The sequence below is a fragment of the Malus sylvestris genome, chromosome 16 (genome assembly GCF_916048215.2).
Source record: "Malus sylvestris chromosome 16, drMalSylv7.2, whole genome shotgun sequence".
Taxonomy (NCBI): domain Eukaryota; kingdom Viridiplantae; phylum Streptophyta; class Magnoliopsida; order Rosales; family Rosaceae; genus Malus; species Malus sylvestris.
The window spans coordinates 22069597-22086509 of NC_062275.1; the positions used below are offsets into that span (position 1 = coordinate 22069597).

Sequence of the window (16913 nt, forward strand, 5' to 3'; positions counted from 1 at the left end):
GACGGTCGAGCTCGGCTAGTACTTCTCCTTTTGCCCTTAGAGAGTCGATTTTCGGACGGAGAGTATCTTGAACGGCCGTGGCAGCTTGCAGGTCCTGTTCGGCCTTTAGAGCGGTTTGGAAGACACTGAATGTCTCCCGAACCCGCTCCAAAGCAGACGATACCCGAACGATGGCATCTCCGCTCAGGCGATCGTCGGCCCCAAGATCATTCAGACACACGCCAAGTAGATCAAGACCGTTGCGCTCGAGTACTTGCGGTGCTGAAAGCGATAGAACTTCTCGCAGTTGGGTTAGAGCGGTTGGATCGGCAGCCTCAGTCGGAGCAGCCGAAGGGCCGGACTCGGCAGTTGTGCTGGAGATAAGGGCGAGAATAGTAAGAAGGTTTCATTTTTTAACCTGTCGAGAGGAGACCTCGGCCATGTCTCCAGGATCGTTGTTCAAACCTAAAGAACTCAATGGCCGAGCCCAGTGTCTCAGGTTGCTTCTCAGTTCACGCGGCCGATGGAGGTTATCTACGTTTGATGGCCACTGAGGCGGCCAAGAAATATAGATAACGCCCTTCGGCGCATAGAATTGTTGGTGAAAAGAATGTACAGGCACCTGACATTTATTATTTTCCTCGTTTATAATTCTAAAGCAAAAAAAAGCAATCAAGGAAAGATGGTCGAAGGTACTTACGAAGGCCGAGGTAACCTCCTGTGGAGGAATATGGAAGCCCTGGTCTTGAGGATGAACGGGCGAGTCCGCCGTTGCCTCGGGTTCCTCGAGCGGGCGTTTGCCCCGATCGGCTGCAGATGGGCCGACTGGAACAGCCGTTTCGGAGGAGGCAGGGACATCCTGGTCCTGAGAATGAGCGAAGGGTTCGGCCACCGCCGTCGGTTCCTCGACCGGGCGCTTGCCATGATCAGCCGTGGAGGGGCCGGCTTGAACCACCATCTCGGACCTTGGGATAGGTTGCCGACGAGAGTGAGGACGGTCTGCCAGCGGGACCTCGTCGCTCCCCTCACTCTCTTCCAGAATGAAGACCGAGGGTTTTGGATTTTCAGGGGCTGTTCCCTCGGTCGTAGAAACCACCTTTTTTGGAGCGGATGCTTCCTCGACGGAGGGATGCACAACTGGTGTACCAGTTCCAGAGATAGGCCGCGTTCGAACTGTCGCTGCGGCCGGGGCGGGCTGTTTTTCGACCGAGGGTTGAACAACGGCAGGGAAGGGGAAACACTGGGAGTCGTCGCCCCTGTAGTTTGACTGGAGATTACGTGGATCTCCTGTGCGCCCTTCTTTGCCAGCTGTTTTACCCGCTTGGCAGGCGGTGGAGGTTCGACGACCGGATCGGCCTCTGGGCGAGGTCGTTTGGTCAGCACGGCCCGACCAGCAGCTTTATCCCTTTTAACCACGGCCAATTTTTTCTCGACCGTGGCCGCAGCAACAGCCTCCGTTTTTCTCGAAGGCCGACTACCTAAAAGGATAAAAACAATTCAGTGAGGCAAATCAATATGCAAGGTTGAAGGAAAAAAGAAGAAATAAAGCAACTACCTTGAGGTTGGGGGGCAGAAGACTTTTTAGGTCGACCACCAAAAAGTGTGTCCACAATGGTATCGACCGAGACCCCAAAAAACCGTTGGGTATAACTGTCCCACCAGTCACCGAAGGTGTCGGTGCAAAGGGTTTCTGGAGTGGCCGGTCGAAGGCGAAATTTCTGGTACCGTTCCTGGAACTCCTTCTTGGCGTCGGCGCACTCCTTCTCTGAGGAGCCAGGTTCGCGTCCGCGACTTAGGACGGACCGAGAGGAGAGAAGGGGGACTGGGCAACCTTGGAGGTAGCCAAGCTGCCGAGCAAGGAAGTTGGGATGATACATTTCCCAGCCCACTCGTTTTCCATCGCAGCCGAGGGGGAGGTCGCGAGCAAGCACGAATGACCCCCAAGACTGACGAAGGTCGGCGTCTTCATCTGCGCTCCACGCCGATATAGGTAGCCTGACCGAGGAAGGATATGCCCGACGACGACATATCAGGAACTCATCGTTGGAGAGATCGTCGAGGGCGCAAAAGAATTTAAATATTTCTTCGGCTCGGTGAGGGGGTATTGGTCGAGAGGCCAGCTGAGGTCCAAGCGCCTCTGTGGGTGAGAAATCGACGATTGCTGGCCGAAGGGAGGCGAAATACACTTGGAGCCAGAGTTGGAAGACCCAGAGATGACCATTCTGGTATGGGTCAATTTTGTGCAGGGTCGTCTCAGCCAGGCAACGGAAGAGATGGGCCAAGATGTTGGGGCCAAGTGCCAGGACATGACCGCTAGCCAGGGCCTCGGCCACTGGCATATTCTCGACTAGGCATTTGTTCGATTTGGTACATCAAATGTACTTGTTGTACCAGTAGAAAAGGAAAGCTTCATGTTCCCCTTCCCGCAGGGCCTCTTCTCCTCGGCCAGCGAAATGGAGATAGAGGGTGTTGTAGTTGAAGAAGTTCTTGTGGAGTTTCTGAACGTCTTCTTTTGAGGGGATATGACCCTCACGGCTCAACGTCTCAAAAGCTCGTCGGTTGAAGAGCGTCTTCAGGTCGAGATTCGACCGATATCCGGAGAGGGCAGCATCGATGGGGATTCCAGTTGCTGAAGTCCCCAAGATAATAGTAACATCAAGAATGGTGGGGCCGATAGGACCAAGAGGGAGAACCATGGTGTTGGTGGCCGAAGACCAGAAGCATAAGGCGGCTAGGAGAAGCTCCTTGTCGAGAACGATGTCCATAGACGAAAGAAAGATGGCGTCGTAAATGCCGAGGACTTTCCATTGCTCGCCGAAGAGATTCTCCATTCGAACGACCCAGGCTGCCCAGGTTGTAGTGGTTGAAGACCAGGAGCCTTGGGGTTTCGCTGCCTCCCATCTTGACCATTCAAACCCTTGGAACAAGGGTGACAAGCAGTGTTCCTGGAGAAGTTCGGTGATAGTTGATGGTACGGTTGCTTTGAAGAGAGGGCCCAAGATTTGGTGGACGGTGCTCATGTCACTTTCAAACCGTATAGTCTTGATCGAGCTCCGATCAAGAATCTTCTGATGCTGGTCACATTCCTTGGAAAGCTTGGAGATGAAGGACGCCATTGTAAGAAGGAAGCACGGTGTAAAAGGGTTTTCTGGGTAGGGAGATTTGAAGACGAAGACTTGAAAAAGAAAGGTGCTGGAGAATAAGAGCGAGAGTTTTTCAGAAAGTTTTGGGAGCGTAAAGTACGAATGAGAGATTCTCAGTATTTATAGGCTTTTGGCAGGAAGGGTAATCGTTTGAAATTCAAAACAAAGAGGCAAAATCGACCGAAAGAATCGTTGATCATGATGAACATTTGGGAAATGCAGTTGAGAAGACCAAAGGTTTCAGATGTTGGGGGCGCACGATTGCGTGTGACGGCGAAATTAATGGCGGAAGACGTTTCGACGCCTGCACGATGACAAGTGGGCTCACGAACTGAGAAAGTGGCTCGCGGATTGAGATAGTGGTCATAATGTCGACGGTTCAGGCAGCCGCACGCCTTGGACGTCATCATTGGGGTTGGCCGTATTAAAGGACGCCACGTGGCAAGTTTGGTTAGCAGGATCAAGATCGTGCAATCGTGTTCAATAAATGCGCCTTGGAACTCGGGCATTAGGGTTCTGGGTGGTAGATTCGCTTCTTCAAGGCCGAAACTCGGCCAAAGAACTCAGGCCGAGGGCCTCAGAAGCGAGGGGGCAATGTTTGGGCCCAAAATAACAGTTTGGGCCGAATGTAGGGTCATTCTCGGCCCGGAAGGCCTTGCGGCAAGAATACCATTGATCGTTCAGTACGTAGGCCTCCAAACATAGGTCGGCTAGGTCGTAACACAAGAGGTCGAATCCTAGTGCCATAAGGAGTCTCGGCAGGACCCGGAAGCGAATCTGGCTCAGTTAAGGACTAGGTTCACAGTCCTAGTGAAGGTAGGACTGGTCGAGTTGATGCTGATCAGGGGAAGAAAACCTAGTCCGAGTAGGTCTATAACTCGACCTTGGGGGGAGCCATTGCTATAAATAGAAGAGGTTGCACATCATTCAGGCTCTCCAATTCAACACACAAAATTGCCCTGCGCAAATTCTCACAACTTGTGATTTTTCCTTTTCCTTTTTCGTTGACACATCTTCCGTTGGCATCAACAGCACTATGGAAGCAACCGGTGATATCTTAAGTAGGCATAGATAGCTCTGTCACCGTAGAGTCAGTCGGTCTCGCAGTATCTTCCGTTGGCATCAACAGCACTGCGGCGAGAACGATTGATTACCTATCCAAGTCTCGGTTGAGAAGGGTTTTTAAATCCTTATTGGTCGAGGTCATCTCATCAGCCTTCTCGGCGAAGTGAGGTGTTACAGTTATTACATTCGGCACATTGAAAGCCGAATTTGATATTGAACTTCGTAAGAATAGTAACCTTGTCTTCAGGTTCGAGAGCCCAAGAGGCCGAGACGTGTTCCTTTCTCGGCCGCAATCGCAAGACTCAGAAGTCAGTAGCGCGACCCAACGTAACATCAACAAATTTACTCCTCGGCCGAGCTCGGCCGACGAGTTGGCACGCCCCGCATTCACCGAAGGACGTAGTTAGCTCATTAATTACTCGGCCTGCGCGCCACGTAGGCTTTGTAGTTTCTAGGGTCAACACCATCACATTGAATAAATGAAACGAAATAGTGAACATAATTAAACAAGGGTGTGTAGAAAGAGGGAAAAAAAAGTGTATAATCCTCATTAACACAATTTGTTTTACCATTTGAATTGTTTCCCTATTTGGAAGTGGTGCCCGCTCCTTATCCTTTTTACATTTCTCTTTATACTTTATAGTGTATAAGGTGTAATAATAGTAAGAGGAATGTTAACTACCTTCCTCACTTATATTTCTTCATTTGCCTTTCTAACTCAATCAATTCCATGTTAATTTATGTGACAACTAAATCTATGTATAAGTTGTGTTTTTTTTTTTTTTTTTTTTTTTGTTAAACGATAGATTTTTGTTAGATTAGTCACCGACGGGGTTTGAACCTATGTCATCATGCAAGGACACAACTTATTTCCACCATTGTGGTAAAGGGCCACTTGCCTATGTATTAGTTGTGTTTATAACTTGTTTCTTCTCCATCTACAAATTAAAAATCCTATATGTCAAATAAATCATTAAATTATTCTCCAAAATTTGACAGATCTAATTATTTTAATTATTAATTTTACTTTTTTTATATATGCTTCTTTTCTATTTTTTGTTAAATTTTTTCAAGTAGAGGTTTTGGATTATCAACATGTTATTCTGAAAAAGAAAGGAGGAAGGATGGTCATGACTTATGGTTTACGACCAACAATAGCCACTACTTAGGGTGTAGAGTTCCCCACTTAGTGTCAGCATGTTCAAGATTTTGAAAAGAAAGATATCGAGCTCGATGGAACAATGTTTCATGTTTATGTCGTAAGTTTGAATACAATACTTTCTATTGAATATAATGTCAGAAGAAAACAAAAACAAAAACAAAAAATGAGAGTCCATAAGTGAAACTTGTACAAAAGATAATATTAATAATTAAAATAAATAGATTTGTCAAATTTTAGTGGATAATTTAATGATTTGGTTGTCATATGGGAGTTAATTAGGGACATAAGTAAAAGGAGAAAAGAAAAGTTTTAAACACAATTGATACATACATTTAGGTGTAAAATAACTTAAGATGGCATCCATTAAATGGATAAAGCAAATAAGAAAAAGCAAGAGGAAAATATAGCTAAATTCCTCTGGAATAACAAATAAGCGGAGTAATGTAATGGCTATACTTTGCTTTAATAGCGCTCTGTGCATGTTGTTTCCTCTTATCCTGCACAAGTGTCAAGTGCCGCATACTTCCCGCAGGAAAATACCTTTCAAGGGTGTTGTCAAATCCTTATATATTGTAATCTTTATACATAATTTATCCAAAACCTCACTATTCTGCAGGAAGACATCCGCATTTGATATTTTACCCTTCTCTACTTTTTTTTTCTCTGGCCATCCTTTTTCTCCTTAAAACAATAGTTAACAAACTTGCTAGTCTTATTATATTTTTTATACCATATTTGTACAATTTTTGTAATAGAGATGGACCAACATATATTGATGGACATTAATTCTATGGGGTCAATGAGAGAGATGGTACAAATGTAGCAAGTTTATATACATAATGGTAATGCTAGGAATAGCATCTATTTGAACCATATAACGTGGTTGTTGATGATTGGTAGCTTATTACTTAAGTGTTAATTAACATTTTATTTTTTATTAGTGATGTACATCACATGATTTGTAAATTTTGTCTAAAAAATTTAGTCATTGCCCTATACAAAAATGCAATTTAAACTTGAGTGCAAAGCCAATGATTTGGTCCAACACTTTTTTTTTTTTTTTTTTTTTGTAATATTGCATAAGAGCAGCCTCTCCATAAATGGGGGTAAGGCTAGCCGACATTCACCTCTCCCAGACCCTGCGTAAAGCGGGAGCCTTGTGCACTGGGTACGATCTTTTTTTTACGATCTTTTTTTTGTAATATTGCATAAGAAAAGGATGGGAGCATAAAAAATTATGTTTCATCGGATTTCGATTTTCCGTGGGAATCAATCAATCAATGTACAACAGAAATTAACGTTCAAAAACCAACATCGGAAAGGAAGGGATGCTCCAACAACTGACCGGCAGTCCACCTCTTTCCGACTTCCTTCTGCAAGCAAGCCTCAATAAAACTCTTGAATTCCTGCGAAGCGCCCTCCGGCAAGCTCGGCGGCTCTCCAAAACATATGGCTAACATCAGGGAGGGCCAGTCGGGACTCTGGCCTGGGGGCAAGAGTGGATAGCGACCCACGTAGAGCTCCATGATGGTCAGGCCGAAACTCCATATGTCACTGGCGTAGCCACTGTAGGTGCCACCACAGTTCTCCTTGTTGAATCTTTCGGGGCTCATGTAAGCGAAAGTACCGACAGGAGAACTGCAGGCGCCTTCCGAGGTTAAGGACATGATCTTGCTGATACCGAAGTCGGCGATCTTAACTTCCATGTTACTGTTCACCAAAATATTGGCGGGCTTGATGTCACGGTGAGCGATGTTGTGGGTATGGAGATAGTTCAGACCGCTGAGCACTTGACGGGCCACGTGGGCAAGCTTGGCCTCGGAGAAGGTGCCATTGTCTTTGAGTAAAGTTTCGAGGCTGCCGGAGTCCATGAACTCCATGAGGATTTTGATGTCTCCCAAGGGCTGTTCAAAGAAGGCTTCACAGCGGACAATGTGGGAAGAGTCGGTGCAGCGGAGGATCTCAATCTCGCGGGAGAGATTACACCTGACCGTATGGTCTGAATGGTTGCTGACGAGTTTGAGAGCGTAGGTACTGGAAGTCTGCTTGTGGCGAACCTTGTAGACCTTGCCGCCATTACCTTGGCCGAGGAGTTCGAGTGTCTCGAGATCAGCAGTGGAGATTGAAGTGGAGGAGTAGTTGGTTGCTGTCATCAGTGCGGGAGGATGGACGGGAAGAGAGAAACATGGGCGGTGCACGTGCACGGAGAGAGGGGCCAAGGACTTCAGTTGCCGACCTCGAATGAGAGCCATGGTGAGTAGAGTTTTGAGTAACTAGGTCGTAGGGTTTTGAGTACGGAGCAAGGTTTATGGATTATGGTCATTGAGTAGCTAGGGCTTTGATATATATAGCTTTCCTAAAGGGATGTGATATCCACACACATTTTTTTACTTGTCACACATTCTCTTAATTTTCGGCCGTCGGATCAAAATGAATTGATGATGATCAAAGGACATAAGTTAACAAAAGCTATGTGAGAAGTAAATAGGGGTATGCGGATAACACAACCCTTCCTAAAATGAGTAGTAATTTTAGCAGGATACTCGGAACTAGCTAATTTCCTAATGCATCCTTGACTAGTATTCCTAAATCCTAAAACAGTCATGAATTTGCTTGGTTTCCTAACTCACACTGGATTCCCCAAACTCAAGTCCATTATATAATATGTGGGGTCTGCTCTTTCCGTTCACTCTTTACAAAGCGTCGTGACCATTCATTCAACAATGTTCGGAAAAGTATACCACCGTCGCCACATAAAGAGAAGAACAATATCGCCAAATTGGTCTGACCTCCGATCTGAAATATTAGAGTTAATAATGAAAAATCTCTCCTTCCTCGACATGCTTCGATTTAAATCCGTTTGTTCTTCTTGGAATCAAGCCATGAAATGTTATTATGCCACATCGTTTCCGCAAACTTCTCCATGGCTAATGCTCCCTAGTGATCAAGAAAATGTTCATAACGATATTAGGACTCGGTGTTTCTACAGCCTTAAAGAAGATGAAGTCTACACTGTCAAGAACGTGTTACAAGAATGTCATGATGATTGGTGTGTTGGTTCATCACACGGTTGGCTGGTGATCATGGACAACAACGCAGTCCCACATCTTCTCAATCCCGTTTCGCGGCGTAGAATTCAACTCCCAAAAATTTGGTCTCTGCAAAATTGCCCCAGCAATCCTGACAGCATTGAACAATTGCGCATGACTTTTATTTGCAAAGCTGTTCTCTCCTCCGACCCTTCTTGCAACGGCAACTTTGTTGTTGTGATAATTTATGGTGTGTTATCTTCAAAACTTGGATTTTGTAAGTATGGGGAGGAGGGCAGCAGATGGAGAGGCTTAGAAGGTGTGCATGGAGAATATTGTGATGTTATTTTTCACAAGGAGAAGTTGTATGCATTGGCGGGGGATGGCTCGGTCGAAGTGTGGAGGGACTTCAACAACTCCTCTACTCCCATCAAAACTATGAATCTTCATCAGCCATATTCAGAGCTAGAAAATGTAAATCATATAATTAAGGACTTTTCCAAGGACAAATATTCTACTCAGACTTACTTGGTGGAGTCTTTGGGTGAGATATTGTCCGTGGGGCGAGTTATCGGCAACTTTGTCAACCATGAGGGCACGGCTGTTCTTGAGGGGGATCTAGATGAGTATGGTTACTTCTGTCCCTACAGAACATTGCAGTTTTATGTCCTCAAGTTGAATTTCACAGCCAATAAGTGGGAGAAAATTGAATCTTTGCGCGGTCGAGCTTTATTTCTGGGCGGGAATCAATCAATGTCAGTGTCGACTCCCGATTTTCTAGAATGCGAAGAAAACTCAATTTACTTCACGGACGATCGATGGGACGAGATCAATTTCAACGCCGGCAGTGTTGACGACAATGGTTATGGTGGTCATGATGTAGGAATATACAACATAGGCAACAAAGTTGTGAAGCCAATTTACCAATTTGAGAAGTGGAGAGTTGATCCACCACCCTTTTGGATAGTTCCTAACCCATGGTGAGAGTAGATAGTACACAAAATGGATGTGTTGGGTAATTGATCTCATTTCTTTTATATATAAATTAATATGTGAACACCAAAATTACTGGAAGAGGGCGAGGTTACAAGTCAATGTTTCTCTATCCAGCTTTCTAGCATGTAGAGCAACCAAACAACAGCAGGAAGTATAAAAAATAGAAGCCAATCATTTCTACATTCTCCAGGTAACCTTCATTCCATACTTGGATGGGGCACGTAAACAATCTCGAGCGGCTGCTGACTGCTGGTTCAGCAGTAGCCGCAAAATATGCTTCTACCGTAAGCAAGATAAACTGGAGGCCACAAAATGTCAAAACGCTTCAGCTTGAGTGAATTCATCTGACTTTGACAATGCTTGTTTGCGATTGATGGCCACTATATTGCATCATCTGGAACTTTATCAGCTTTTGGCGTTTAATTTCTCTAAAAGGATCTTGTTTAGGACTCCTGGATTTGCTTTTCCTTTTGATAGTTTCATTACCTGCAAAGGGTTAAAATGTTCAAAACCATCTCACTCAACTTAAGAAACACTATTAATAGCTTAATCGTGATTTAAAAACGGAGCATATGGATTACTGTTTCACAAAATTTTACCTGCCCGGCAAAATAACCTTGCAGTTTAGTTTTTCCACCACGATATTGTTCCAGCTGCTTTGGATTCTCTGACACCACCTTTTCCACCATTTTTTCAATCTCAGCAGGATCTACTATCTGTTACAAACACGTCTTTAGAGGACCGTTAATTTGTTACGAAGTTCTAAACCATATTATCATCGTAAGATGATTTTATTTCGCTGTTTGATTGGCTGCATGCAGCTGTGCATAAATTTTATATGACATCATCCAACATAATTACTCTCTAATTGGAAACTAAGCAGACAAATTAGTAGGATCAATCGGTTATTTTAGGGTGAGATGAATTGTTATATTGTATTTGAATCTCCAGTGCTATCCTTACTTTAACTCACATAAAGTAGGGGCACATGAACAAATCAAAATTATGTCTTTTGACTTCTGAAACCAGATAACATCTGCGAAACATGCCAAAAATAAGATACAATACCACCAATTTTACTAATCTGGTAAGCGGGAAATAATCCAGAGCCTAGACGACATTGTTATTTTTAGAAATATTGCGATGATGTTGAAGTTAACACAAAAAAAAGAATGAATGCTATATTAGGCCAAGGCACATGATGCTTGAGAAGGTGCTCAACCTTCGGCACATTTTTAATCTAGCATAGGATCGGAGAATCAGATAAAATTACTGAACTTCGGATATAAGGGCAATTAAGTTTCAAAGTGGAGACAGACAATTATAAGAATGAATCACACCTCAAACATCTGACCATTTAAAAATAAGGAAAACTAACGAAAAGTCCAAAAAAACCTTTAGTTTTAATGAAAAAAGACAAATAAAGGTGTAGTTAATAGTACCAGAAAAAGGTAAAAATGTGGTTTTTCATTAAAAGTGAACAGTATCGGGAGTGTTCCGTTAAAACTCCCAAAAAAATAACAAGCCTGGCAATAAAGTGAACTTGCCTGTACTAAATCTTTTTCTTCAATCAGTCCCTTCACAGTACCACCCTTGGCTAGAAGCTCAAACAGTATCTGCAAATTCGATTGATCTTTTAGAAATACATAAAATTGTAAATGTAGTCCGAAAGAAGAAAACAAAACCTGTTACCTCTTTTCCTATTTTCCCACTAATAGTCCCATCTTTTATGGAAGCTATTAACTCAGCCAACTCTTGGGGGCTAAGCTTAATCTCATTGATGGTCAATTTTTCATTTTTCATGTAGGCAGCAATATCACCCATTATCCAGTTGGTAGCTAGCTTCACATCAGCACCCTTTGTAATAGTAGTATCAAAAAACTCTGCAACCTATGGTATACATAAAGCAATCAGCCCCGCTTCACATATTACATATGATGCCATTTTTGAAGACAAAAACAAAAATAATAGGCATGCATATCATGCCATTTAGATAATCATCAACCACTTGAACATTGAATGGATGAAATGACTAACTAAAGGCTTTTCTTAGTAATTTCAAAAGGGAACCAGCCATTGACACTAAAAACATCTGGTTTAAAACACACAGTAAGAGACTGATAGACACTTAAGAGAAAGATGGCCAGTCCATCAAAGGTACAATTGCTAGCATTGTAAGTAAATATTAATTTTTCTTTTGTTCTTTGTTTCTTTGTTTCTTTCTTTGTGTGAATTGTGTGACCTGGGGAATATAGAGCAACTCCCAACAGAGCAAGCATTCATAATTTCTACTTCTTTTGTTTCAGTCATAATTTCTACTTCTGTTTCTTACTTTAACTCTCAAATTCTAGAAATTTAAAGCAACTCCAAGACAGAGAAAGCATTCAGAACAATATTCCAGAGAACTTACGTTTACGTCGTTGGCCAGAAAAAGAACATCCTGCATACTCAGACCCATCTTTTCATATCTCCGACGCTTCGTTTCTGGAAGTTCAGGCAATGTATTACGAATACCATCAACATAGTCTTGGGTGAGGAAAACTCCTGGAAGGTCTGGTTCTGGGAAATATCGGTAATCAGCAAGTCCTTCTTTCTTTCTCATTGTAACTGTTTTCTGAACAGCACAATAAAGTTAACAGAAGCACGTAGCTGGACACAGAGGAACGTTTTACACAATAAGGATGATAAAGGTGCTATCACCTGAGCTCCTTCTTCCCATAGACGAGTTTCCTGCACAATTTCTTTGTCCTCGCCTTGACTATGAAGAAGCACCTGCCTGGAGATTTCATAATCTATTGCCCTGCTCACAGAGGAAAATGAATTCAAATTTTTTATCTCCACCTGCCAATATGTAGTAGGAAGAATTACATCAGTCCCTGAAAACAAATAGTGTATTTCTAATCCAAGGCTGTGACTTTGACAGTGATGATATAAAGGCTTGACATAACCTATTTAATAGTGTATTTCTTTACGTTAAAAAGTATTTTCCATATCTCATTATGTCATTCAGGTAAGATCTTTGTCAATCACAAAATGCTTCCTTTCTGAGAAGATGTCACCAGAGGATAAAAAATTATAACATTCTGTGGATATTCTTCAATGCAGGAAACTTTTAGAAATAAGGCATCTTTAATTTGAGAAACAAATGAGAATGCATTGAGAAGTACTAATACCATTCTACCTTTTTCTAAAAAATCGGTGTTTCCTTTAAAACATTATAAAAGTACGGACTATTTGCAAAGAACAAATTCTACTTTATTCCAAGAACCTACCAGCTTGACAGTTTCAATCAGTTTCCATAGCTGAAATTTTGGTAAATACCCCAGTTCTTTGTTCTCTCTTTTTTTTCCCGTGTTTCTCTTTATACTAGATTTGTAGTTGTTAAAAAAAAAAAAAAACAGAAAATGTGTAAAGTAACTTACTTACCTTTGTCCCAAACTCTATGTGCCCAATTGGTCGAACAGAGATATTCACATCACAACGAAGTGAACCTTCTTGCATATTCCCATTACTCACTCCCAAGTACCGAACCAACCTCTGTAATTCTGCAGCATATTCTGCAGCTTCAATACCAGTTCTCATATCAGGTTCAGAAACAATCTCAAGCAAAGGCACCCCGGCTCTGTTTAAATCAACCTGCATGAAATAAACAAATAGTATCCAGAAAAGTGATAGTGTTAACCTCAGCCTCTCATAACCTTACATAACTATGAGAAGTAGATTTCTATATATACATAAATAGTAATTGTTATTCCACAGTAAATTCAAAGGACATACAAAACTGAATTTACGCAGTATCCGTAACACTACACTAATCTAATGAAGCCTTTAAAGTAGTACAACAAATAAAAGAAAATAGGAAACAAAGAAATTTCACAGAGAAAAAAAAAACAGAATGTGGTTCTCTATTTTATAACTTATAAGATGTAGAACAACGTTGATTTAAAAGTATGTAAGGAAAGGTACTTTCCTGTGAGTAACTTCCACCTTCTGAATGAAGCAGCTTCCCTGCATCCTCTTCCATGTGAACTCTTGTAATGCCGAATTTCCTATGCCCGCCACCATACTCCAAAGGAAGATCCACATCAATGTAGCCACCAGTGGCAATTGGAACATCAAACTGTGATATTTGGTAACCCTTCGGAAGGTCCGGGTAAAAGTACTGTTTCCTATCAAACTTTGAGTTGAATGACAATTTGCAATTGAGTGAAAGCCCGACTTTAACTGCAGACTCAATGACCTTCATGTTCAAAACCGGTAAAGCACCAGGCAGACCCATGCATACGGGGCAGACGCTAGTGTTCGGTAGAGAGCCATAATTATAAGGGCAACTACAAAAGGCCTTGGTAAGAGTGTTGAGCTGGACATGAGTTTCTATACCTATGACTGCTTCATAGTCCTTTGAGGCTTTCTCGAGTGTTTTGTTCTGAATATTCGGTGCTACTTTCACTTGCGGCTTAACCTTATCTTGTGTAGCGGCTGTCCGGGTTTGTGCGCTCCTCATTGTGCAATACAAAATGACATCTTTTCTTCTAAGTAGTGCAGTTGTATGGAGCAAACAAGGGTTCGTATGAAGGCTTCTAAAGATCGTGGAAGCCATCTTCGTAACCCAGCTGGATATCAAACAATGCAAGGGCTGTCTTCCCAACCATTAAGAAATGCATGAATTAGTTGAAAAGAAAGACTAAGAGTCTAAAGTTAACTGTAACAGCTACAACTGAATGAAAGTAATATTTTTCAAGGATAATATATAATCCTAGGTTTCTAACCGTGCCATTCGCCTATTCGAACCATATATTCGAAAACAAAGCACATCATAATCCAATTTAATCCATCGAATACAAACACAAACACAAAACCCAGTTCCAGTTTCGCCCAAAGGGCAAGATTTTCCCACTGAGACAATCCATCAAACTACTGATGGGCATCACAATTATCCCAAGAACACAACGCACAATGCAAAAAAGGGTGTTCATTGTAATATATCACAATTTGAAAGGCAATCAACAGAATTCAAATGAGGAAGAGGGAAGACTTACCTGTGCTTCGTCGAAGAAGTTATAGGTTGGTTCAGAGTTGAGACTCGCGGTTGGACCGTTGGAGCAGCTCTCACAGCTGCTTAAACAAGAGGAAGAAGAAGAAGAAGAGTAGGGTCGACAGAGGAAGGAGGAGGCGGAAGCAGTTGCATTAAGAGAGGTAAGGGGCGGCAACGATGGCGGATGGGCGAGGAGTGAGTGAGTGGAGTGGCTACAATAGGATCGTGTGGTGGGAGAAGAGGTCGGGGATATGAAACATGGGATAATTGCGATCACCGTAAAAAATGAGGTCCGTTTCTACCGTTGGATTATTGGGTTTGGGTCGGGTTCAACCCGACCCGTTAAGTTAACGGGTCATCCGAACCCAACCCGTTAAGCTAACGGGTCATCCGAACCCGACCCGTTTCACCCGTTAACACCCGTTAACAATTATTATTATTATTATTTTTGCATAAAGTTTATTTTTTGTTATTAAGACTTTACTAAAATTACTAAAATATCCTCAACTACCGGGTGCTAACGGGTCCTAACGGGTTGACCCAAAGTGACCCGTTATTTAACGGGTTGTTAACGGGTTCACCCGTTAACGACCCGACCCGTTAAGCATCCACTCAAATACAAATATTAACGGGTTGGGTCGGATCGGGTTAACGGGTTGGGTCCAAAATGCCAGGCCTACTTGCGGGCTGCGACGACCATCACCATCGTCTCCTTACAAACCTTCCAAACGCCACCACCCCCATACGGCCATCTCGGACCACTTTACGCCATCGGCAAGCAACCCCCACCCCCGTCTCTGATTTTCGTCGCGCTCTAGCTCTCTCACCCTCCTTCTCACAGCTCTCTCGGGATCAATCTCGCATCTCAGGAACCGGCAAGTGAGTTTCTTTTGGTATTTTTGGGTTACTTATTTATTTATTTTTGTGTTAAATCATTAATTTCTTTTGGAACAAAGAGAACCCAGAACTTGATCAGCAGTCCGTTGTCCGAAAATCGATTTGAGTTGTAGAGTTTCTTTAAGTTGTGGACAACAATGTTTGTTCTCTAGTTCTGCAGTGTTTTATATAGATGGTGTGTGTGTGTGATGCTTTACTGGGTTTGGTGTCTATCGGATGGTTAACCGGTGGCAACGTCGGACAACGATGCTAATTGCATTATGTACACTTTCTTCCACAACAAAGAGAACCCACAACACGATTGGAGAAGTAGTCCCTTGTTGGAAAATTGATTTGGTTTGTACATTTCCAAACCAAATCAATTGGAGAAGTAGTCCCTTGTTGGAAAATTGATTTGGTTTGTACATTTCCTTGAATTGTACAAATTAATGTGCATTGGGTTTTTCTTCTGTACTTGTGTGTACTGTTTTGTTTAGACAGTGCTTTTCGAACCTATGTTCAGGGAAATCATGTACTAAAGAATGAATTTTTTGTTCTACTCATAAGTTTTTGCTTTAATATCTTGTCTTGATCTACTATTCCAGACGTTATTGCCTCTCTCCGGTTACATGTTTCTCATGCATTTGTAATGCTTTCAGCCACGTTTACGTCACAGAATTTTGTATTACATTTTGGGAAGCTCGACCATCTTGTTGCCCATCACTAACTCGTGCCAATATGCTATAAAAATGTGAAAAATTAAACGGAGACTAAGAGCTGAAAACATGCGTTTTACTAACATGTATATGGAATCTAGTGTTTGTTGGATTGACAATTTTGGTTAATCACATTTATTTAGTTGAATTTGCATTAAGATTTTTGTTTCTTGATTGTGTTAGTTTCAGATACAGAGATTGAGAACATAAGTGTTCTTTTTAAGTATCATATAGTTGTAAATATGATACTTATGCGAGATCGGAGTTAAACAACAAAACTATATCCGCATCCAAATTGGACATATGCTTAATAGAATTTCAGTTTGTGTTTTTATAGGTTTTGAACTTTTTATGCAAACAACTGTGTATTCACATTTGTTTGTTAACTCGTGAGTTTTGACAGTGTTATAGATTTGTATGTTTTTTTGGTTCAGGAATTTGATGTGATTGTAGCGAAATTTATACAGGGAACAAATTGACATTTCGATTGATATAATGGATAGCATTTTATAAACTTGGTCGACACGAAAAGTTTTGTTATGAACTTGACTGTTAATTTTTCAACAGTTAGCATTTCAATCCAACAAAAATAAAAACAGTTAAAATTATTTTATTCACTTCCTATTTTTAATGTGAAATTTGTTATTAGATAGTTAAATTTTATTGCAAATCGAACCCAAAACGTGTTATGTAACTAGTCAATCTTCTTAGTCCCATATTAGACCAAACCAATGTTAGTATTATTACTCAGTTACTTAAGATGTGAACTTTATGTGCAGGTACACCAAGATGGAGAGAAGATATGAACACCTTAGTTCATTAAATTTATTCATCATCAAAGCTATTTGAACATCTTCAATGTAAAAACAATGCCCTTCTTTACTTTCAAATCCCAGATCTAGCCCTACAAAA

The 16913-nt window shown here is 42.0% G+C and overlaps 3 protein-coding genes across 3 annotated transcripts; 1 reads left to right on the forward strand and 2 right to left on the reverse strand.

Annotated features, from left to right (window-relative positions):
- Positions 1-6650: 6650 nt before the first annotated feature.
- Positions 6651-7601, reverse strand: LOC126609203 (mitogen-activated protein kinase kinase 9-like). The gene has a single exon (XM_050277184.1). It carries the CDS (start codon positions 7599-7601, stop codon positions 6651-6653), a length of 951 nt encoding a protein of 316 aa, XP_050133141.1.
- Positions 7602-8072: 471 nt separating this feature from the next.
- Positions 8073-9362, forward strand: LOC126609204 (putative F-box protein At5g55150). The gene has a single exon (XM_050277185.1). It carries the CDS (start codon positions 8073-8075, stop codon positions 9360-9362), a length of 1290 nt encoding a protein of 429 aa, XP_050133142.1.
- Positions 9363-9387: 25 nt separating this feature from the next.
- Positions 9388-14727, reverse strand: LOC126608105 (glutamyl-tRNA(Gln) amidotransferase subunit B, chloroplastic/mitochondrial). Its single transcript, XM_050275882.1, has 9 exons — positions 14414-14727; positions 13344-14014; positions 12801-13009; positions 12075-12215; positions 11785-11988; positions 11067-11264; positions 10922-10990; positions 9974-10090; positions 9388-9860 (listed from the first exon to the last, which is right to left on the reverse strand). Exons 2-9 carry the CDS (start codon positions 13972-13974, stop codon positions 9780-9782), a joined length of 1650 nt encoding a protein of 549 aa, XP_050131839.1. The 5' UTR covers positions 13975-14014; positions 14414-14727; the 3' UTR covers positions 9388-9779.
- Between the last annotated feature and the right edge of the window lie 2186 nt (positions 14728-16913).